General features: G+C 39.7%; 2 protein-coding genes across 2 annotated transcripts in view; one reads left to right on the top strand and one right to left on the bottom strand.

Moving 5' to 3' along the window:
- DACT2 (dishevelled binding antagonist of beta catenin 2) overlaps positions 1–23,672 on the bottom strand; it is a 124,215-nt gene that overhangs the window by 67,099 nt on the left and 33,444 nt on the right. The window lies entirely within an intron of this gene.
- On the top strand, positions 5,784–22,966 carry LOC306798729 (uncharacterized protein). The gene is made up of 14 exons (XM_079298929.1): positions 5,784–6,131; positions 7,548–7,687; positions 8,354–8,443; positions 9,093–9,219; positions 9,992–10,086; positions 10,557–10,713; positions 11,611–11,725; positions 16,409–16,707; positions 18,952–19,091; positions 19,545–19,634; positions 21,158–21,284; positions 21,689–21,783; positions 22,215–22,371; positions 22,619–22,966. Exons 1-14 carry the CDS (start codon positions 5,930–5,932, stop codon positions 22,747–22,749), a joined length of 1,965 nt encoding a protein of 654 aa, XP_079155055.1. The 5' UTR covers positions 5,784–5,929; the 3' UTR covers positions 22,750–22,966.

Genomic DNA, 23,672 nt, shown 5'->3' with positions numbered 1-23,672 from the left:
ATTTGAAACTGGACTGGCCCCAGGTGTCTATGCTATCTTAAGAGTCATTAAGGACTCTTCCATTACTGCCTGGAAGAGAAAGACCTGGAGGACTCACCTTCAAAAAGAGTTCCTCAATGCTATCCCTCCTACATCAAGGAAAATATAATCAAGTGTAAGAATACTGTAAAACAGGATGGTAAAATCTGCGAGTCCTTTGGATTTTTCTCATTTAATATTGGCATTCATTCTTCAAAGGCAGCAACTTTGGGGTTACTGTGATGCAGAAAAGCCATAAATGTTATCAGAAAATTACTTAAATGATACAAAATTTTCACTTGAAAAGAGACATAAATGTTGTCTTTTCCAAATGATACATAGAAATTTATTTCATGAACACATTAGTGTGTCTGGTGAGCTGTGTCACTACTGACTATTTTTATCTTGTTTTGAATGTAAAATCCCTTCAACTTTAAGCAGTGAAGGAAATCTCCATGTAGGGAATAGACTGGGCTTAAGAAATGTGGAAAGTAAGATGAAAGATCACAAAAAGGTTAATGGTGAAAGATCAAAAGATTAATGGTGAAGATGATGTAGTCTTGAAATGAAGAAAGAAATAATGTGAAATAGAAGCAAGGCAGAAAGTTTAATGGTTTTGTGTCTGTGTTTTTCCTGAGATCAAAGGGTACTGTGTGTTTTGAATAACTCTAAGCTATGGTAGTTCCTCAGTTTAGAGGTTTGAAGAGACAAGTGTCCAGTATCAGGTACATCAAGTGGAATACAAACATCCCTTTTCCCTCTAGGAATTAATGTGGAGGTACCGACTGGAATCCAATTAGAAAAGGTGAGAGCCAAGCAATCCTGCTGAAGCTCAAACTAATTAATAGATTAAATGAATCAAACCTGCCGACCTTATGGGAAGAGAAGAGAAAATCAGGAGGGGGATTAAAAAAACAGACATGATTTAAATATTTTTTTAACTCTATGGTGAACTCTTGACTTTTGGACCATGGTCAATGCACCTGAGAAGATTCCATCAGCAGAGCACTCCTGGGAGTCAGGCCAAGATCCAAGCAGGCACACAAACTGACTCATTGCTTGGCTCTGGGGATTGCCTGGGCAAGGAAGAGGTGCTCAAAGTCTTGTTTCCCTCTCTGTTCCTTTACACCAACTCCAGTGACCTCCTCTCCATACGGGTAGGAGGGAATGGATGCCAAGCTCTGTGTCCTCCTCTCAGCTTTGCCCCCAGCCCTTGTCTTTCTCTGCAGCACACCATGTGGAGCTCAGTCAGTCCCTCGGTGCTTCAGAGGGCAGCAGGAGGTGAAAGAATTGGTAGATCATGGGCCAAGATCATAGGTTCTTGTTGATCGTGCCCATATCTTCCTGGTAGCTAGGCAATTAGCATTTGAATTAGCCCCCAGGCCACTAGCTGTCAATTCTTCTTTAGACTTTTTAAAGGTTTAATTAACAGTGCCATGACTGGAACTCAATAAAAGCCACTGAGAAACCTGTTGAGAAAAACAAGAGAAAAATACTTTGTAGCTGATTTTGCATGATTTTCTGATCAGAATAATATGATATTTGAATAAAACTAAATATATTTGATAATTAAATTTATAAAAGAAACCCCAGTTCAAATAATATCTTCAGAAATGGAAATAAATTATCTTCTCTCCCTGAACATACTTAATTTTAACTGTATGCTTAAAACCTGAGCTGCAGGAATATACCCACTGATGTCTCATGTGCTCTGTGAGGCATCTTGCATTGATAATCCTAATTTGTGCATTCAAATTCATATACTGAAAATTAAGATTCATTTTTCATTTTGCAAAGAATGTGATGGGACAAATTATTTTAATGCATCTGGATGACCTGTTTAAAATGTCTCTTTAATAAACTTAATTAGCATACTTCAAATTTGCATTTTATATTCAGCCTCACTTTGAATGATGTAATTACCTATGTACTTAAGGCTCCAGAGCTTTGATTATTTGAGAGGCATAGACCAGAATGGGATTTATGACAGGTTCCAGGGCAGCAGGACATAAGTGCATTAAGAAGAATCAGAAGTTTTCCATCATGTCAGTGAGTGTTTGATGACATTCTTCTTTGCATCTTCCTCCTCTTTCTCTTTTAGTGTCAAGCAGTATAAATACACAACAAGGAAATAGATGTTTTCTTGAGGTTACAGGCTTGGCTCCTCACATCTATTTATGAAGTTCCAGCCAGAGACTTCCAACCATTAAAATCAATTTTACCAATATAGTTGGGAAAGGTCAGATAAAAACAAGCAAGCAAGGAAATAAAGTTCTTTTGGTATGTCAGGATTAAACCCCAGCCAACAACTAAGAACCACGCAACTTCTCACTCAGTTCCTCACTCTCCACTTCCACTGGTGGCATAGGAAGGAGAATCAGATAGAGGTTAAACCTGTGTGTTGAGATAAGAGCAATGCAATAATTGAAATAAATTATAATGAAAACAAAATAACATTATTCAAAATAACTGATAGTTATTCAGAAAAGAAAAAGATAATAAAGTCCAAGAGAAACAAGTGCTGCACAACACGATTTTGCACCACCCACTGATCAATTCCCATTCCATCCCTGAGCAGTAACCATCCCTTCCTGGCCAACTCCCCCCAGTTCTTTTACTGAGCATGGACTCTATGGGGTATGGAATATCCCTCTGCTCAGTTTGGGTCAGCTGTCCTGGCTGTGCCTCCTCCCAGCTCTTTGTGCACCTGCTGACTGGCAGAGATGGGAAACTGAAAAGTCCCAAACTCAGGGTAAGCACTGCTGAGCTACAGATAAAACATCTGTGTGCTATCAACCTTGTTCTGACTCTGAATCCAAAACACAGCACTCTACCAGCTACTGGGAAGAAGATTAACTCTGTAATCACTGAGACCAGATGATGGTTTGGAGATTTTGTTACCATACATCTCACATCTTTAGGTGAGCATAAAATTATTTATCCAGTATTGTGTGTCATGACATTCTCTGTATTTACTGGCTTGGTCTTCCATATTATCTCGTGCAGTATTAAGAGGAGGGAGCGAGTAGTTAGCCATTGCAACTTTGGCAACCAGCCAATCCATAAATAGAGATGCTGAAAGCTGTGGAAAATTGCTTATTTCCTACCTTGTTCCAGAGAGGAGATTACAAGAATGGAAACTCTCCAGAGACACCAAAGCTGAAACCAAGACTAGAAGCTTTTGAGAGGAAAGTTTAGAAGAAATGTGGGAAATTTTGGGTAGAAGAAGCAGCATAGTTTGCTTCTGTAGACAATCTATATGGACTAATAGCCTGAGACATCCCATGACCCTGGGCTCTCTTGGAGGGCTTTGATTCTGCTCTGATCAGATACACACTACATTATTCAAAGGGGAAAATACCACATATGACATTTCCATAATAGAGCAAATTGTACGTTAAGCCCTGCTTTTCATGGGCTCATTCTCAAAAGCTCAGGGGAATGTCCCTACCCCTGCAGGCTTCTCTCTATTTATTTTCTTTTTCTTTTAGTTTGGTTTAAATTTATTTTTTCTAGCGGATGAATAATCAGGGGAGTTTTAAGGTACTTTCTTGGATGGATCAACCTCAATGGAACTATCTAAAGACTGAATAGGTTATTCTAGAAGACTAATTGATGGAAGGCCTCATAGACACAGATCATAGAAATAATTAATAAAACATACCTCTACTTATTCAGCACTTGGGAATACATATTTTGAGGCTTCCATCTTTTGAGATTGTTTTATTTAACAGGGGATGATGTGCATAAGCAGATCAGTCTGCTGTGTGAGGGCCAGCTGGCTCTGTCCTGTAGCTATCCCAGAAATCAGGAAAGTCCAGGTCTGCTAAGAATGGCAAGTCAGAAACCCTCAGAGAAACTGGTGTGTCTTGAACAACAAATACCATTAATCTGGAGATAATCAAGTGCTCTAATCTGTTTTTCATCTGTTTTTAAGCCCTGTATTTTTAAAGCTGCTTCTTAGAAATTTTAAATCAAGCAATGTTTTATGTCAGTCTCTGGGTTCACTATTTAGCAGGATCAGAGGGTCTTGTGTCACATGGATGTGGCTGGGCACACTCCTGCCATCTCCCAGCTCAGGTGTGAGGGCAGATGGATGTATCAAAGGCTCACATTGCTAAATCTTGATCCTGCTTCTCTTTTTTGTCAAGAAATTTAACTCCCCACAAATCCTTTTCATGATTTATATCTTCTAATTGTTCTTTTTTTCTCCGCAAATAAAGGGTTTGGTTTTTTTCCCTGGCTTCTGAGGATAAAATATGATTCCCCATTATAATTGGCCTGACTGCCCTTTCCTGCAAAAATATGCTGGAAATCCACTGGAAGATTTTTGGTATATTTATTTAATTTTGGAAACCCTATTCCAACACTAAAAGTTTGCAGGCTATTTTCCCTCTTCTTCTACTCTTAGGAATGACTGTCCCAAATATTTTTTTTTTCCAGCTGGTAAAAATACCAATAAAACATATTTTCTTAACTTCAGTCCATGGAAGCTTAATGCCAAGGGAAGGTAAGGAAGAAAAATTAAGTAAGCTGATTTGTTTTTTTCTCTGGGGTGGCCAGTTTCACATCAAGGGTCAGTGAAGATGCTATCATAGGACAGCAATTTTTAGCTGATGTCAGTGAAATGGTGCAGGTGGTGTTATCTGGCTACCCTTTGGCACAGATGTCATTCATCACGTGAATCAGGCCATGTGAGATCCACTTGTTTCACCTTATGCTGTGCACAGAATGTCTTTCATGTTGACAAAATTTTAAAGAAAGGAGTGAGATTAAAGGAAAAGCAAAAGATTTTGTGTGGACTGGAAAAAGTAGATGTAAAAATGTAGGGCTGGGTCATCCCATGAGCACTGCATTATGGCTCAGGGACCAGGCTTGAATCCCTCAGGCAGAGCAAATACCAAAAGCCTGTAGGTATGTAGCTGCTGGTCCCCTTCCTTCCAGGGCCCAACAGCCAGCATTCAATAGATAGCAATATGAAGGGATTGCATGTAAATTCTTGGCATAAATTTTGGGGACAATTATTTTCTCTTTTTGTTTTGACTCATCTGTCCTTTTGCCAGAGACTTAAGTATTGAACCTCAAGCCTAAAGCCAGTTCTTTTATCAGTCAGTGCAGTCAGCAGTTTGTCATCTGAGGTGCATGATAAACACTAATAACTGTAGCTGAGGTTATATTATTACCAGCTCCCTAAGGATTGGTCAATTAATAAACCATGATTGAGCTCCTTAAAGAAATGTATGAATGAGTAATTTTGTGTAACCAGTAGAAAATCAGACCTCTGCAGTGCAGTCTGATGAGTGGCCAAAGAGTGCATGTGCCCCTGTGCCCACCGGGGCTCCAGCTGGAGGGAGCAGAGGGCCACACTCACAGGACTGTCCACAGCTCAGTCCCCAGTGCACTGAACATTATCTCTCCCAATCCTGACACATTTTAACCAACTTTGGAGAGAATGATGAGTGTTATAATAAAGAAAATCCCAGCAGTGAATACTGGAAAGAGATGAACTGCCTTGAGGATTTGTTCATGGCATTTAAATTACAAGCTGCAATTTATGTAATTCTGGTTCGTTATATTCTGTTTATAAACTCTTTTTTGTAGACAAAGACTGTTTGCCATGATGTTTTGAAATTATCTAAGTCATTTATCTTAGAATGCAATTGCATTTGGCTGCTTATCTTGTTTGTCTATGTTCCAATTCTATTGATTTCAAAGGTTCATGTTACCTAAGCCTTTGACTGGAACTTCCTATTTCCTCACATGTTCAGAAAGAGGTAAATTATTATTCATAGGGTCAAGAAAACAAACCCAAACTGCAAACTGAGCACCTATTAAAGGACAATCTGTGAGCTTCTGCATAGCATTTCACACTGACAGAGTCTGTGTGGGAGAGAGAGAGAGAGAGAGAAGAATGGAGAACTCCAGGAAAGCATTTACTGATTTTGTGGATAAAGCAGTAGCAGCTGCCAGTTTATTGAATCGGGATGAACTGATGTTTTCTTACAAGGGAATTTCCTACCCTATCACGATTTGCAGTCCTGAAGCATTCAAAGCCTTGGAGTCCTTTGAAGCCAGAAGTGATGATGTAATTTTGGCAGGATACCCTAAATCCGGTGAATATTTTTTTTTTTTTTTTCTTGAACAAGATTCTCTAAAACTAAGTTGTAAAGTTTGTACAAAATATATGGGTTATATATTATATGATACCAGCAATTTTATATTATGCTAAATAATAGTGTTGAGAATGTTCCCAAAATCTTGTAATGCTGATTTCAATTACAAAAAGTGCAAGAAATTATTTATGAATATTTCATATGGGAAATTTTCCAAAAGACTGAGAAAAACAACCTGATTTTTTTATTCCAGCATTAAAAGATTTTTGTTATCTTTACTTTTCATAGTTATGAAGCTAAATGCACAAATTGGAGAGAATCAAAATAGTTTTTACACAGAGATAACTAGATCTCTTCATACTACACCATCTTATCTCTCATTTATGTTTGTAAAGTTAAGAATTTTATGTTTTTACACAGAGTAGAGCTTTTGGTACCTTCAAATGCCGAATAGTTTGTTTAACATAGATGTCAGGAAATAGCCATGAAAAATACTTTGTAGACCTTGAAGCAATTACACTGTTCTTCAACTACTGGAAAATCAAGGAGATCTTTGCTAAGGTTGCAAGTTTACCCTATGTATTTGCTCCTTGTTTGCTTCTGAAAGCACTGGTCTACATGAAAGCCAAAGGTTTGGATTAGATATGCCTCCTATAATCAATTTAATCTAGCTGCTTCTCTCTTCCAGCAATCCGTTCACACTGCCTTACAGTAGATAGTCACAGCTGACAGGATTGTGAAGTTTTTAATGTTTATTGTATTTTGTTTTGAAGACTAGTTACGCACTTGAATGCATTTGTTAAGACTGCAGTGAGACAGATGTAGGCACCCAGTGTCCAGAAGTCAGGAAATGGTAAATTAGAGATGGGAGATCTATACAGGCTCTTTGTTATCATTTGGACAAAAAGGTAATAAATGCATATAGGAAATGTACCTTCATAGAGTTCTTTCCTGTTATTAAAGAAAATGAGTGCACAATTTTCAGATCTAGTTCTGCTCCTGTGTTGAAGCACAGTGACCGAGCACAGCAGAAAACCACACTTAATACATTATGTTTTAAAGAACTGGTTTATCACCTCAGTCTCCCTCATATTTGTCACAATAACATTCATTACATTAGTGCAGGTTTCCCTAGTTGAGTCTTAGTGGTTCTTCCCCCCTTGTTTGCTAGTGAGTTTACAACATACAATTTAATTAATGGTGTACTGAATTGTTTAAGTTGAAGAAATATGTCCTTATGAGAATCAAGGGCAGGACCCTGGGAGGTGATTGACTAGATACTCAGCTGGGATGGTATCACATGAAAGGAGGCCAAGTAACTCACCTGGTGATACTACCAACTCTTGACTTCCTTAGTAAATCCATTTCTGTTAATTCTAAAATTTTACAAGAAGTTCTGTATTTTTCTGCTTTCAGGCACAAACTGGCTAAGTCAAATCTTAACTGACCTCATAGCCATATCTCAAAAGAAAACACTCAGTATGGAAAGCAGTGGGGATGCTGAAAAACCAGTAGAATTCCCCTACCTTGAAGTTGGAGATCCTGAGAAATACGAGGTGGGAAGAGGATATGTATGGAAATTATTAAAATTATGCATTTCAAATACTGAATATATGCTGTATGAACTGTTCCATTCTTTGATAAGGACTTTACCACTTCTCTTTATGTGGCATTTTGTCAGGATTAATCTCATCTGGACTGTCAGATAGTCAGTGACAGGTGTCAGTGGGAGTGACAAGAGCACATATCCATGAGATACATAAGAACTTCAGAAATTTAATATAGCATCTTTCATATTTACAAAGAGCTTCATGAAGTGTCAAATAATGAAACAAGAGCCTTTGTCTCTTTACTAGTTCTTCCTCCACATCCTCTCTCTCAGTCCTTGAGATTCTCCAGCTTTCGCGTAAGACAGAAGCCTAATGAAATCAATCTGTACCCTACCTCTAGATGTGTCCCTTGTCTCACAGAACTGGATTACCACTGAAGAGAACAAACAATGAACAGTCTTTTCCCAATTGTTCATGGGCTTTTGGAGATTAGAGCTACTCGGAGAAGTCCACTAATATCCCAGGGCAACACTTACCAAAAAATCCCAAAAATCTCCTTCTAGCAGCAAATAACTGTTGATAAGTTTATTGAGGCAATATTTTTGCAGAGGTTAATGAAAAGAATACTAGTATTAACTGAACTGTCCAATTTCCTCCTTCCAATTCTTAAAGAGAATGATTAAATTACCTTCTCCAAGATTTATGGTTACTCATCTCCGTCCTGAGAACCTTCCCAAGTCTATCTTCAAAAACAAAGTCAAGGTGAGTGCTGGTTTTAATGTATTAAAAGCAAGCAGTTCAACAGATTTTTTTTCTTCTTTTAAGCCAATGTTGTACTTCTCTAACAGTTTTCAGAATAATTCTTAAAATATTTAGCCTGGCCATTTCTACATGACTGTTTAAGTATTGCTATCCATCTCATTCCACCCCAGTTTGATCTTATTGGCACCTTTGTGTTAGTTTTCACAAGACAGTTCTAGGGCTTGATCAAATCCTCCAGAGCCAAAATGTATTTTGACATGATTTTCTGTGGGAGGAATTTTATGACATTATTGCAAGTGAGCATTGATGCAATGTGTCACATTTCAGGGAGATTTTATATTTTAGTGAATTTTCCCTGCTATGTAAATGATGAACTCTGCTTGTATTGCGGATTTACTTAGATTCTGCATAATTAATTTGGTTAATCAGCAAAAGATAATAATTGTAGGCAACCATCTTCTCACGGTACCAAAGAAAAGTTAAATACTGCACCTTCTGAATTGGGAATGAAACTGCTACTTCTGCAAGTAGCACACAAGGTATTAGAAATCCCCATCTGCAGTTATAAAGTATATAATTATTCTTTCTTTTTTAATGCTGTGGTCTGGTATGTCTTTCTCTATAAATTATTAATTAATTTTTTTTCTAGATACTGTTGCTGGTTCGTAACCCCAAAGATGTAGCGACATCTTTTTTCCATTTTTCCAATGGTATAGCTACTCTTCCCTCCTATGAGACCTGGGATGATTTCTTCACAGATTTCATGTCAAAGAAAGGTTCAGTATATTTTTTCTGTCTGTGTCAATTATCCAATGATTTGTCTTTGTCTAAAAACTCTTGTACTTTGGCAAATAAGTTTCACGAGGGTTTTTTGGTTTACAGCACAAAAGCAGAGATTAAAGACAGAGAATTAGAAATCTGAAATTTCCCCTACTTGTCTTACTGCTTGAGGATAAATATTTGTAAAAACTGTACTTCCACGGACTTCTTTAACTTGTACAAAATGCTATTTTTCCCAGAAGAAGCAGTTCCTCCTTAACTCTATCTTGTTTCCTCTTTACCTTCACTGTTCCATGTCCATCATCTTGAGTCCACAGAGATTTGTAATCACCTCCATGCCAAATGGAATAAAAGAAATTATTTGGACTGAGTCTAGTGCATTAGAAATTGGACTAAGTCTAATGCATTAAAAAAGAGAAAAAGTAATAGAACTAGTTTAAAGTTATGAGTTTGGTGTAGCACATGGCCAGCAGAAGGGAGGGTTCTATAAGGTTTTAGTCTGGATTAAGGGAGTCATACAAGATGGTCTGCAAGATGACAGCTTTTTGGTGGACTCACAGCTGTCTTGAAGTACTAACAAGTTTTATTTTTCTGACTTGCAAGTGGGATCATATGCCTGAGCCTGGACGGAAAACCTATGATTCCCACAGAATTGTGTAAACTCTGCCATGGACATGATCAATAAACCCTTTGCTGAGACAACTTAATGAGCAAAACTTGCATAATCTTAATTTACACTTCATCTTGGGATCCTTTTGTTTTATTTAGCGCCCTGGGGATGCTACTTTGAATATATTTCTGAATGGAATAAATACATTGACAAAGAAAATATTATGGCAATAACTTATGAAGAGCTAAAAGAGGTAAGGTTACCAATAGTTACAAATACTTTACACTGCAAGGGACATTTTTTTCCTGAATCAATTCACCATCACCTGAATACAGGATATCCAAGGTGTATGAGATTGATGAAGAAAAGGTGATATTCAAACTTAAAAACTTTTTTCAATTTTGCTTGTGAAAATGATTCTTGCTTTATATTTTTCAGTGATATAAGCCCAAATAATTGTAAATCAAAATCTCTAGCAATTTTTGGGGGGAGGAGCTTTTATGTTTTCAGCGGTGTAGATTTTGCTCACCTTCAAATCATATATAATATTTTGTGATCTACAGGAATAATTTTGGAGAAGAGAAACACTGTGGACCATCTAGTCCCCAGTGAACTCTATGAATATCCTATGTGTGCAGCCAGCAGAGACATACAGGAAAGTGTAAATGCCTTGGAAAGCAGTGTAATTTGTTTGAAAGTCATGCGTTACATTCCTCTTCCCAGGATCGTGCCCTGGGTGTGAAAAACATAGCTGCATTCTTTGGAATTCCTCTGACTGAGGAAGAGCTCCAGCTTGTGGTAGAGAGGAGCAGCTTCCAATCCATGAAGAAAAACTCAGAGAAGACCCATGGGTCATTTGGCAATGTTTTCTTTCGCAAAGGTAGGAAGCTCCAAGTGGCCCAGAGGTACAAATGGCACACTCTCAAGAATTTTGGTTCTTTTTCTTGCACTCATATATTGGCATTGCAGGTTAGTATGAAGCAGGTTATCACTGCTTTGCTTGAGAGCATCCTTCAAGGAGAGCTGGTGGGGAAGACACCCAGCAAGGCTCTCACAGCAGAGCCACTGTTAGAGGAGAAGCTGCTGTGTCTGAATTCCTGTGCACCTCTGTGCCTGGATCACCAATTGCCCAGCCACTAGAGGTTCACCTGAGCAGGCAGCACTGGGCCAAATACAACCAGAATAGTGTGACCACACTTCTCAAGAGAGTATATGAATCTTCTGAAAATCTGGCCACTGCCAAATGCCTGTTCCCTCTTACACATTAGAAGTAAGCCAAGCAAGCAAGAATCCAGGTAGACACAAGAGAGGAAACAAAAGGGAACAACTTTTGCAGTGTAGTGTTGGGAACATGGACATGAGAAGGGCAAAATGTTTCTGCATTTTATATTAAAATAGTAGCTTGGTAAAAACTCAAACTGCTTAAGGAGCAGAAACCCAACTCAGCCTCCTGGCAGATCATTCTTAACCAATTCCTCATGATCTTCCACATTGCCAGTCATAATTGACTAGAGGTGAGAGATGTAGGGAAACACGACTTTAGGCTGCTTTTCTGAACAGTCACCTAAAGAGCAGTATGTTCTTTTGCATTACAGCAAAAGATTATTCACATGTATGTAACTCCACTGATTTCACAAAACTAGAAAAAGGCATAGAAAAATGTTTCTTCTGGAAAATGGATCAATGCTATTTAGTCTACAATGAAATAAAAAGGACAGATCTAGAAAAGAAAGACTAAAATGTCTTGGTTTTCAAGAGTTTCTTTGCTTCTTTGAAGGTGGTGTAAAAGACTGGAAGAATCTTTTCAGTGAAGATCAGAATGAGAAAATGGACAAAGTGTTTGAAGAACAAGTAGGAGGAACTAAACTTGGAAAAAAGTTGAAGTATGACGTGTACTGCAAAGCCTGAAAAGTAATGAAATGGGGTTAGAACAAGAACTTTGCAAGACAGACTCAGATCATCTGAATGCTACACACTGGAAAACTAGATCAATGATCCAAGTACTTTAGAATTACTGTAAGAATCATTACAGCATCCTTTACAGTGACAGTGATGAGCAATGTTTTTTTGTTTTATGGTGAAATCTGTGGCTGCACCCATTTACCGAAGATGTCAACTAATCTTATTTACAAAAACTCGACAACGCTATTCCATCTGTGATCTGGAATAAAAAGCTCCTTGTGTTTCTAGCCAAATTCTATCTTTCTAGACTGTTCATAATTATTTACTATGGAATTATTTTTTTCTTAAATTTTTTTTCAAATAAGGCAACATATTTACAGATAATATAACTAACTTAAGGACAAAGAAGATCTTCCATGAATTCAGCACAAACTAAATCAAAGCTAGAGGAAGGTGAGAAAAGGTGAATACGGATCAATATTCTTAAGGCTTTTCATTCTCTGAATGCAAATATCAAGTTGGTTGTCAGATTATGGTCTGATGTTTAAAGGCAAGATTCCCTCGGAGGCACTGCTTTTTCTAGGATCACAGAGCAGCACAGGCTAGAGGAGACCTTAAAAAATCATCTGATCCTTTCATGAAAAAGAGAGCCTGGCTGAAATTCTATCTAGATATCATATTTTGAAAACCTTCAGTGATGAGGATTCTACCATGTTCCTGGAGGCATTTTTCCAGCAAATCATTGCTCTTGCTGTAAAGAATTTACTTCACAAATCAAGATTAAATGTACCTGTTCGTGTACTTGTTGCGACTTGAACCCATTGTTTTTTTCTCCATGTGGTTTTTCATGAATAGGGAGCCTTTATCTTCTCTGTAGCTGTCTTTTAGTAGTGGAAGCTGTGATGAGGTTGTCCCTCATCCTCCTCAACTTTGTGGTCCTCCCTTGGAACTCCTCTAGTTTGTCTTTCTTGCAAATGCCTCAGTTGAGACAGTGGGATTGTCAAGAGTGATGGTGCCAGTCATTGTTATAGCCAGCTCTCTTCTACTGCCATTGGCATTTGCCTCTCTAGACACAGTATTTCAGACTTTTCCAGGGACCTGTTCTGGAAGAAATAGGCAAAATAAGGTTTTATAAATGTAGCTGAATTAAAAAACGGAAAAAACCCCACTGAATTTATAGATCCATCACCTAAGCAGATAAGATGTAAAAAAAAAAGAGAAAATACATTTGAAAAGAATAAAATATTTCAATAATTTTTGTCTCATTCTTCTGAAGCTGGTTGGTTCTGCCTGGACATAAATGGACATGCAGGGTTTTTTAAAGAAATAGGAATGCTAGAACTATTGCTTGTATATATAGAAAAAAATGAATGAAGAGCAGGGCATTAGAAAGTCCTGTGGCTAGCCAACTTTGAACAATTACAAATTACCTGTAAGCAGCCAGAAAGGTACCATATTCCTGGAGGAGAACATAGATAAGAGCAGTGTCTAAAAACTTGAGAAGAAATAATTAAAATCGATCAGCCAGCTTAACTTTATACATAGAGATGTAGTAGGAAAAATGAGAAAACAACCACCATGGAGCATTTTGGAGATAATGAAATAGTAAATAGAAATCATATTAAAGAATTTTTTGATCCTCCTTAATGTAACTTACCTCTTGAATAAGGCACTGACAGAAAATACAAGAGCTGATAGCATCGGGGAAGGACTGAAATTACGTGACTGAAGAGACAAATTTATGCGGAGAGGGCAATATATCAATATGGTTATAGAAATGAATGTACTGAAAGTAGACTTAGGTTCAAAGAAATTCATACAACAGCAATAAAAAGCATTCAGAAACACTGTCAGCAGCAGCAGTACTTTCAGGAATATTTACTTGTTTACATGGATATTACGAACCTGGTTGCAATAGTATGTTTATGGTCACACTGTCTATACTGGTTTACAGGAAAGTTGGGAGGGCAATTAAAACAATATCCTTTAGTAGTGGGTCCTAGTCATATTCAATATTGTTTTGACACTGGTGGACAGGCTAATATGATATACAATATCAAAAATGACTGACTTTTAAATCTGGGAATCAGAATAGAGGAATGAAAATACTGGTAAAATGGCAAAACAATTTGAAACATAACAAATTGAGATTAGGGAGCACAAAGTTTTGTAAAGGTAAGTGCAAAACTCTAGATTTAGAAAAGGGAAGCCAAAGGAACAGGTACTTTGTGGGGTAAATCAGTCAGGCAGCAGCTGGCATAAAAACACCTGAGTAATCACACTCAGCAAGGACTAACATGATGACAGTGTTCAAAAAAAAAAGGCTCAGATCTTAGTCTGATCTTGCTGATCTGATTGAAAACCAAACCATGACCTGTTTTTGCAGTTTTATCCTCTTCTGTGTCATCCCTTTATGCCCTTAACAATCTCACTCTGAGGGACAGAGCTATTCACAGCAGTAAAACCTCATGTACTTTTGCTCCATTAGAGATACTATGTGGACCCTTGCATTCAGTGGGATAAGGAGGTGGAATAAGGGAGGCAAGATGCCATGTCAAAAAATAAATGTAGGCAAGGAAACTTGATGGATGAGTACCATTTTGAGAGTGAAAAATAAGCAGAGATGAATCCAGTGAGTGTGAGAATCAGTTCAGAAAAACTTGTGAATCTTTTTTTGAGCATAAGACATAATTGAACGACATGATAGTAGTGGCTCTCAAAATTTATTACTTCTTACCAATTGTCAAAAAAAAACCAAAAAAAGAAAGTATCTTCCTTTTTGGTCTAGTCTATTTTGTTGCCTATGATGCCTTAAAGGATAGATTTCCACTGAAAAGTATGCTTATATTGTATTTTTGTCTGTTTGCTTTAAAGAGAATGAACAAACCATAAATATTATATTAACCCATCTTCTACCTCATGTCCTTTCCCAAATCCATTTCCAAAGCAAAGTTAGGGTGAGTCTTTTGTTAAGGTGCATCTTCTCTTTATGGTGTACTGTGAATGCTCCTGATAACAGCATTTCCATCCAAGGCAGATTTTCCTGTGACTGACTGAACAACTCAGAGTTTTCCCTGGGGACCACAGGAGCTGTTCCACATCCATTGACCTGTATATCGCAAGACACTTCAGCTGCTGGACAAACGGTGCTGGGATTAGATCTTGGATTGCTGGCATACTCAGGATCCCTGATTTCCTTGAGCCTTTCTAGAGAGACAGAGCTGCTCTGACCCCCCACATCTGCAGCTCCTGAGAAGACTGATATATGGCTGTGACAGCACTGAAAACCCTGCTCATGAGCAGAGAGCAGAGTCTAAGGGTTAAAGAACCCGGAGGTACCTGTGTCCCCAGTGGCTCTGAGGACAGGTTGCTAGATTTCATGCTGAGGTGTTACAGTGATCTGACTCACTCAGGATTTAGGCAGCTGGCTCTAAAGAAAATTTCTCAGGCAGCTGGCCCGAGGAAAAAAAAAAAAAAGTAAATTTCTTTGTGCCCTTACTATTTAGTACTGGAAAACAGGAGGAAATTTTCCTTTGCCAGAGTTAACACATGGACAAAAAGCTGAAAACAGTAACTAAAAAAAGCTTACAGAAAACACAATATATGAACAGCATCTTCAACTTTTAAGAGTAGAATAGCACTGATATAGAAAATATTTCCAGTAAAATAATCTATTTTATTAGTTATGCATATTGGGAGACCAGAAAACTACTTTTAAGTTATTCCTTGTAGGTAATTTTAGGTAATCTTCCAAGTCCTATGGTTATGATTTTGTTTTGATGCTTTCTCATGTTTAATTAATCTTGTGTATAGGTTACTGAGTGTCAAACATCCATTTATGAAGAAATAGACATGGATGTGATACAAGGATTTGATATATGGGTAGTGAATAAGACCCATACTGTATTCAAGGGATGAAAGAGAGTGCAAAGCCCTTTCACATGGTAATTCACCTTCCTGTATTGCCTGTCTCTGTTGGGATGACCAGTGAAGATATCCATGTCACCATCTCAGCACTCCTTATCTTCTAAAAAGGTATCACCCAGAATACAAATAACAACCCCAAAAGGAGCAATTTCACCCAAAGATTAAGTTATGGACATGAGGAGAGAGAAATGAAAGTTAAATAGTACCAGCAGAATTTGATTCACACTAACGCAGAACCTAAGTATTGAAATTTCGCATGCAAGTGACCCTGCTGTAGGATTTGATGACATAAAATACTCAGATGTGAGTATTTAATCATGATAAGTCTGGTTTAGGTGATACTTGTCCTTAGCTCTGGAGATTGCCTTACAGTGACTGGATGCAGGACAGAGCCATTACTTGTAAGGACCTATATCCTGGGGTGTGTATCCATTAGTGGAGTCTTTAGCAAGCCAGGTTGAGATCCACTGTTCAGGTGTCCACTGCATAAATGCTCCTTGTCCAGTCAGCAAATTGCACTCCATTAGTTACCAGTTTTAAATATTTCAGGAAATATCCTTTGCAGATCTTTCTTTGGTTTAATTTAACATTTTTAATCCTATTAGTTATTGCCTCAATAGTTCCTGTTCCTAGCATAAGATGCAGCAAAGTGACATCACTACTGTCAGTCCCCGTGGAGTTCTGTAATGTCAAAAAGGATTAACAGAGTACAGAGTTAATCAGTGACTTGCACCTTGATCCCTGAGTGAACACCCTGTCCTATTTACTCATGTGTTGCATAGAGCTTTCCTGTATTGTGCAAAGGCAGGATCTCTTTGGGAAGATTTACTCAGGGATACAAACATGACCAGAAACAGTGAAAGAATAATTGAAATAGTGGACAAAACTTTTTTGGAGGGTGAAAAGATGGCTCCAGAAGACATGATGTTTTCCTACAGAGGTATTTCATACCCATCTACAGTTACCAGCACAGAGACTTTGGAAGCTCTGAAATCCTTTGAAGCCAGGGACGATGATGTGATTCTAGTAGGTTATCCTAAAACAGGTAAGTGTTTTCTTGATGAGTAGTCAAGTACACAGTGCTACAATCCAGAAGCTGATTATTATTGCCACCACTTAACTGACCAGTAATTCTTAAGAAAAGCTTATGATGACATCAGACTTCAAATAATCACAAATTTAAGTTGTAAGGCATATCTGGAGCTCAAATAATACAACCCCCTGCTCAAAGCAGGGAAAAGACCTAACCTCCAAAGTTAAGTTTAGTTGCTCAAGGCCTTGTCCAGAAGGATTTCAAAACTTTTGAGGAAGGAGGTTCACCACCCACTGAAATCTTTTGCAGTGTTTTCCTACAATAGTGGTTTGTTGGGGGTTGAGTTTTTCTTTGTTTATTTTTACATCAATGCAGTCAGACATCCCCTTGTGTTCATTATTACCTCCAATAGTGGCAGAGTGCAGTAAGATTCTCCCACACCTTTTTGCTTCACTCTCTAGTCTGAGCAAACCAAGCCTTTCTATGCCTTTCATTTGCTCCAGCTCCCATTACTTTCATGGAAATTCAACAAGACTTTCTTCAGATTCTCAAAATCATTTGTGCCTCAGTCTAGGAACTGCACACAGTATTCAAATGGTAAACACACCAGTGCCAGCCAAAGCAGGATAATCACATCTCTTAATATTTTGACCAAACTTGCTAATAAAAGAAAGTATGCTGTTACTTTACTCTCTGCAAGAGCAATACAGGGAATATATCCTGCTAATGAGAGCAGAACTGCTGTTTCCATATTTTTACTGCATTGCAGGTGATTATTTTGTATCTAAATGGAGGCAAAGGCATGAATGCCACAAGGATTTTTTACATATTTTCTCTGTCTTCCACTGTGGGCATTTCAGACTCTTTAATTTTTTTTCCTATTGATGTTACAGAAATATCTTCATATGTAATTTACAGAAAAAGAGGAAGTTGATCACATCATCTTTGCGTACAGCCTCTAGAGCTGTACATAAGCAGAAATGTTTTATATGTGTGAGGATCCACCTAAACACTGCAGGAGGTGTTAGCTGAAAACTGAGATTTGGCTTTCCAAACCCAGTCCCTCATCCACCAGTTCTCCCAGGTTGTAGAGGCCAAGACAACAAAGATGGTGTCAGGAGTGTGATGTTCTGGTGGCTTGGTTGATGACTCTTCTTCTGCCAGTTGCAGAAGCCTAGCTGGGAATTGTGAATGAGCTCAAACTGTGTCAATAATGAAGACACCATTAACTGAAGATGGCTAGGAAGAGGGAACAGAGTGCTCCCAAAGACAGCATTGTGGAAGGAAAGCAGAAACAGCCAAGAGATTGAGTCAGTTGGCCCACTGCTGGGAGCCACACAGCCCTTGAGTAATTTCCACAGGGAGCAGTGTGACATAACCAAAAAGTACCACAGCTGAAAAGAGCAACAGAGGTCTGCTTCTGCTTCTACCGAGGGATGTGATGTGATTCTGCAGCAAGCAGGGAAATTCTTCACAGTATTTGCTTAATGGCTCCACCCCTGTTGACCTTAGGCATATCCTTGATTATTAACCAGGGCTGTGATTCAAACTCAGCTGGCAACTCACAGCTCAACTCAGTGGCCCCACAGGGCCACTCACTCTTTCACCCACAACAGGATTAGGGAGGGAAACAGAGAGGAGTCATGGGTTGAAATAAAGACAGTTAAATAGATAAAGCAAGGGCTATGTGTGCAAGCAAAGCAAAGTAAGGAATTCATTCTATCCTACTGGCAATCAAACGTTCAGCTGCCTCCAGGGCTCCATGACCCATGACCCTGACATGGTAAGACAAGTGCCATAACTCTCAGCATATTTTTTTTCCTTCTTCTTCCCTCAAATTTTATTGCTGAGCATGACTCCATATGGAATAGAATACTCTTTGGGTCAGCTGGGGTCATCTGTCTCATCTATATCCCCTTCCAATTTCTTGTGCACCTGCAACCTACTCTCTGCAGGTCAGTGTGAAAATCAGAGAAGGCTTTGACACTGTGTAATCACTGCAGAGCAGTAACTAAAACATATCTGTGATCAACATTGTTTTCAGCACAAATTCAACACAGAGCTACTCTACCAGCTACTATGGGGAAAATTAATTCCATTGCAGCAAAAACCAGCACACACACTTGTTGAAAGGTTAACGTACAACACTGACCTAAACTGGTTCACTTGAAACCAATGTGACAGGATACCATCAGCCAGGTTTGCATGAAGATGTGAAGTTGAATGGATATCTTATCGATGTCTTTATCATTTCAGGAACCAATTGGCTTGAACAAATGGTGAAGGAGTTGGCAGATGCCAAATATACAGAAGAGGAATTGAAAGAGAGAATAAATGCTGAAAAGAAGCTAGAGACATTTCAGCGTTTAGAACTCGGGGATCCCGGAGTATATGAGGTGAGCAGGAACTGAAAATACTGTCACTGCTCTTCCTGTAGGTGGTAATAGCTGAAAGACAATGGCTGATCTCAGAGGTAATGGAGAACCTAGAGCCTTAATAACAGCAGTAGTCTGCACAAGTAGCTTGTGCAACTGCCTTTGGTGTCCCAACACAAGGGCCTCAGATGAGAGACGGGGCTGAGAAGGCACAGGGTCCTCCTGCCACAGACTCAGTGAGTTTGGTTACTAAGAGCTTTGTCTTTGCTGTCCTGTTCCTAGGCCTATGTCATGTGAAATGGTGCTTGGTGGCAGAAATTGGCAATGCAACACCACCACTGCATCCTTGTGGGTTTTCCAAGGGATAAGACACTTCTCTCACCTTTTCTTATAACTCACAATTACTATACAGGCACAACTCACTGAAAATAAGCTACTTCTGTCTCATCACATTTCTTCTCACTTTCTTTAAAGAGGATGAAGGAGCTTCCCTCTAGAAGAATTATAGTAACCCATCTGAGAGCTGATTTCCTGCCTCCATCCATTCTCCAAAGCAAGGCTAAGGTGAGCATCACACTGCAAAAGTTTTCCATACTAAATTAGCTTTCCTCTGTGTGAGGTGTCTTTTCTGCATTTTCACCTGAGCTGGTTAATGCACAGCCACATTTCCAAGCTTGAAGAGACAGCTCTGTGTGCCAAGGCTGTGAACAAACATCCTCTTCCAGCAGCAGTTTTGCTGACTATTGGTGGCCTTGCTGCTGAGTGCCACTGTCCTTTCAGATCTCTTTCAGAAAGATGCTTCCAGGTTGGTGGCAGAAAACTGAGTGAGGCAAGGAGAAATTCTGCCCTGTTTAACTTGCCTTCAAAACCAGGGTACCTGTGGAAAGCCCACCACAGGCTGGGACTAAGATAATCTTAGGAACTACTTCAGAGAGAAGCTAGAGTACATCTAGAGACTGTTTATGGCTCTTTTGTTCAGTAGATCATGAACTCATTTCTCTGGATTGGAACTAGGTCAGAACTGTCTTGAGAGAATGACTGAAAAGCTTCTTGTTTTCAGCCTGAAGCTTACTTTAACAATTGATCTGCCAAAGCTCTGATTTCTTACACAAGAAAAGGAATTAAACCAGAATTGTATGGTCTGTTGAATTTTAGTGGACAAGTAAGCTTGCAGACAACACCAAGTTGGGTGGGAGTGTTGATTTGCTGGAGGGTAGGAGGCTCTGAAGAGGAATTTGAACAGATAATGGGCTGAGGCCAATTGTATGAGGTTAAATAAGGTATGTACTTGCTCCTACAAAATGGGGATCACAACAACCCCATGCAGCACTAAAGGCTGGGGGTAGAGTGACTAGGAAGTTGTCCAGTGGATAAGGACTTGGAGGTACTTGTTGACATAGGTTGAACATGAGCCAGAAATGTGCCTGAGTGGACAAGAAAGCCAGTGGCATCCTAGCCTGGATCAATAATAGTGTGGCCAGCAGAATCAGGGCAGTGATTGTCCCTCGTGGCACTGGTGAGGCCACACCTCAAGTCCTGTGTCCAGCTTTAGACAGCTCACTGCAAAAAGGACACTGAGGGGCTGGAGTGAGTCCAGAGAAAGGCAATGGAGCTGGTGAAGTGTCTGGAGCACAAGTCTTAGGAGAAGCAGCTGAGGGAGTTGGGGTTGTTTAGCCTGGAGAAAAGGAGGCTCTGGGGGGACCTTGTCACTCTGTACAACCACCTGAAGGGAGGTTGTAGCTAGATGGGGCTTGGTCTCTTCTCTGAATAATGAGTGACAGGACAAAAGGAAATGGCCTCAAGTTGCACTGAGGGAAATTTAGATCTGGATATGAGAAAAAAATTTATTCATAGAAAGGGTTGCTGATCATTAAAATTGGCTGCCAGGGCAGTGTTTGAGTCACTGCTTCTGGAGATATTTTAGAAATATATAGATCTGGAATTTATGGACATGGTTCAGTGATGGATTTGATAGTGCTCGGTTAATGGATGGACTTGATGGCCTAAATGATTCTGTGATTCAATGACTGTGATGTGCTGAGAAGATGGCATTTTGGTCAGTCAGATTATGTGTTTTCTTCTTCTAGATCCTTGTGCTAGTTCGGAACCCCAAGGACACAGCTGTCTCCTATTACCACTTCAGCAACAACCTACCAGTTTCACCGTCCTTCGACTCCTGGGATGAGTTCTTTGCAGACTTCATGAATGGAAAATGTACTTTGGCTTCCATCCTCTGGCACTTCTGCTAACATGAGTGCATACACAGGGGCCTGTGCATGGGAATCCTGCTGTGACATAACTTACCAAGGCACTGTTATGGCAGAAACAGAATACCAGAGAATGAGAGCTTTGTCTCTCACTTGGAAGTGAAAGATCATGAGAAAGCTTTAGCCTGATTTTTCCATTCCCACAAGAGATCTTGTGGTTTACCATATTGAGTGGCCAGACCTGGGCCATTCTGCACTGACCTCAGGAGGCAGAACAGACGTGTTGAGCTGGTCACCCCTTCACCATTCTAAAGCCACCCTTAGAAAGCTGTTTGGGCTGACTCCTCTGATTTGGTTAAGGGCCTGTATTGGGGAGTACTCTGGACAGTTATGCCTCTTCTTTGTTTGCAGTGGCCTGGGGATCCTACTTTGACCACCTAGCAGAATGGAACAAATACATTGACAATGAGAGGATCATTACAATAAGCTACGAGGAACTCAAAGAGGTGTGGCATTTCATCCAGTTCTTCCTTGATGAGTATGCTGTGCATCCCTCCTGATAGCTATGGGTGTGGGAAAGTAGAAACTCTGGGGGCAAGTCTGTCTGCCCCTTAGAAGGATGCACCTTTCTGAGTTACTCATTTATATTGGGGAAAGCCCATGAAGGTTAGGAGGATAGCTTTGCCTATCTGTGAAAGAAGTTTTATCTGGCAGAGGCACAGATTTTGTGAAAGAAGAAAAGGCCTTGAAACTGAGGCCAGCATGTGTAGGTTTCCTGACCTGAAGGGTTTTCTGTTAGAGAAATTCTCTTGGAATTCTTGGTGACATTGTGGAAGACAGCTTCCCCTGCTGGGTTTCCCACATTGTGCTGGCTCCATGCCACAGCCACAGTGTCAAATCTTTTGGTTTCACCTCTGTGCTATGTTCCTTTGGGCAGGACCCGATACTGGGGATGAAAAAGATTGCTTTCTTCTTTGGATTTTCCCTGTGTGAGGAAGATTTTTCCAGAATTGCCAAGAATACTACTTTCAAAGCTATGAAAGAGAAATCTAGTGAAACCCATGGAAAGTTTGGGGACGTCCTCTTCCGGAAAGGTAAGTCTCTGCACATGGATATCTACCTCCTCAAAGAGAACTCCAGGAGGAGTTTCACATATGTTACTTTACTTTGCTGTGAACTCATTGGACTGTCTGATCTTTGATACCTTTCCTCTCCCAGACCCCTCAGGGCAATAAATATGATTCTTCCTGCCTTGTGTAGTCAATGTCTCTGGCCCACTGCTGCCTAGATACTATTTTCTCTCAGAAGTATCTTCCTTCAGTTTTTGGTACTTGTACACAGGGGTTGTTGGAAACTGGAGAGATGTCTTCTCTGATGCTCAGAATGAAGAAATGTACCGGAAATTTCAAGATACCCTAGGAGGAACAAAGATGGCAGCAAAGATAAAATACGATGTGTATTGCAAGGCCTGAAAATAAGCAGATGAATAGCACAACAGCAAGTCGTGTTCCAAAGGTGATTCTCCAAAGGTGTATAGTCCCCATTTTTCCTTCCCATGAGAGAAGAGAAAAACCCCTCTGAGCACTACCCAGCATCTCCAAGAATTTGGCGGGTAATTCTCAGGTGTGTCCAGGGTTTAGAACCTGTGCTTTGATTGATTTAACCCAATAAAATGTGTGTATACCTTAAGCGAATGCTTGAAATCCTTTCAGGAGGGAGATGGTGCACAGACATCTTAGCACCAGCCTGGTGGCATCCCTGTCTCAGGCTTCTTGGCCTGAAATGATGAATGAGGCCCTTCCAGGTCTTGTTGGTGAGACAGAGGGATCAACCCAGAGCCTCTCCTCTGGCACAGAGTGGACTTGACATGGATATATGGTGTGGGTCTGAATCACCAAATGTCTGTGTATAGATAGAATATGTTAGTCTGGGTTTGGATCCATCACAGCTACCATGGTGTTGGTGGGTCAGAAAGGTCTTTGAGACTTTGGCAGACTTCACACATTGGTATGGTAAAGGCTAGAACTTCTCAAGCTCAAAGAGCCATGAACTCTTAAGTAATGAACAGCTGTATGCTTTCTGGAGTGTTTTGCTCATGCTGGACTCTCTGGGAAGGTTAAGTGGCAAGTAGGAAGAACCACAACATTCAAATGGGAGGAATGAAGGAAAGAAGCCCCTTGATGACCATAAGCTAAACTAGCTAAACTATGAGAGCGGTATTCATTTGACAATTAATACACTTATACTACATAGGTATGTTTTCCACACCCTCCTTGCTGATGTCAATATCCTTGCTATATCTGTGCATAATGTTGCATGACCCCTTTCTACAACCAGTCCTGTGGGAAACCAGAAAAGCCAAGGAGGCGTCTGTCTAGTAAATGGAATTTGGTTC

This window comes from Erithacus rubecula (assembly GCF_903797595.1).
Source record: "Erithacus rubecula genome assembly, chromosome: 2".
Taxonomy (NCBI): domain Eukaryota; kingdom Metazoa; phylum Chordata; class Aves; order Passeriformes; family Muscicapidae; genus Erithacus; species Erithacus rubecula.
Note: the sequence above shows the minus strand (reverse complement) of the source record. Positions and strands in the feature narration are given on the sequence as shown.

What these genes read in the sequence shown, in the direction of transcription:
- LOC306798729 (XM_079298929.1), top strand. Translation starts at nt 5,930, where the DNA reads ATGGAGAACTCCAGGAAAGCATTTACTGATTTTGTGGATAAAGCAGTA. An exon ending in CTTATGAAGAGCTAAAAGAG is followed by an intron (nt 10,087 to 10,556) that starts GTAAGGTTACCA and finishes TCCTCTTCCCAG; the next exon opens with GATCGTGCCCTGGGTGTGAA. An exon ending in GGGATCCCGGAGTATATGAG is followed by an intron (nt 19,092 to 19,544) that starts GTGAGCAGGAAC and finishes CTTTCTTTAAAG; the next exon opens with AGGATGAAGGAGCTTCCCTC.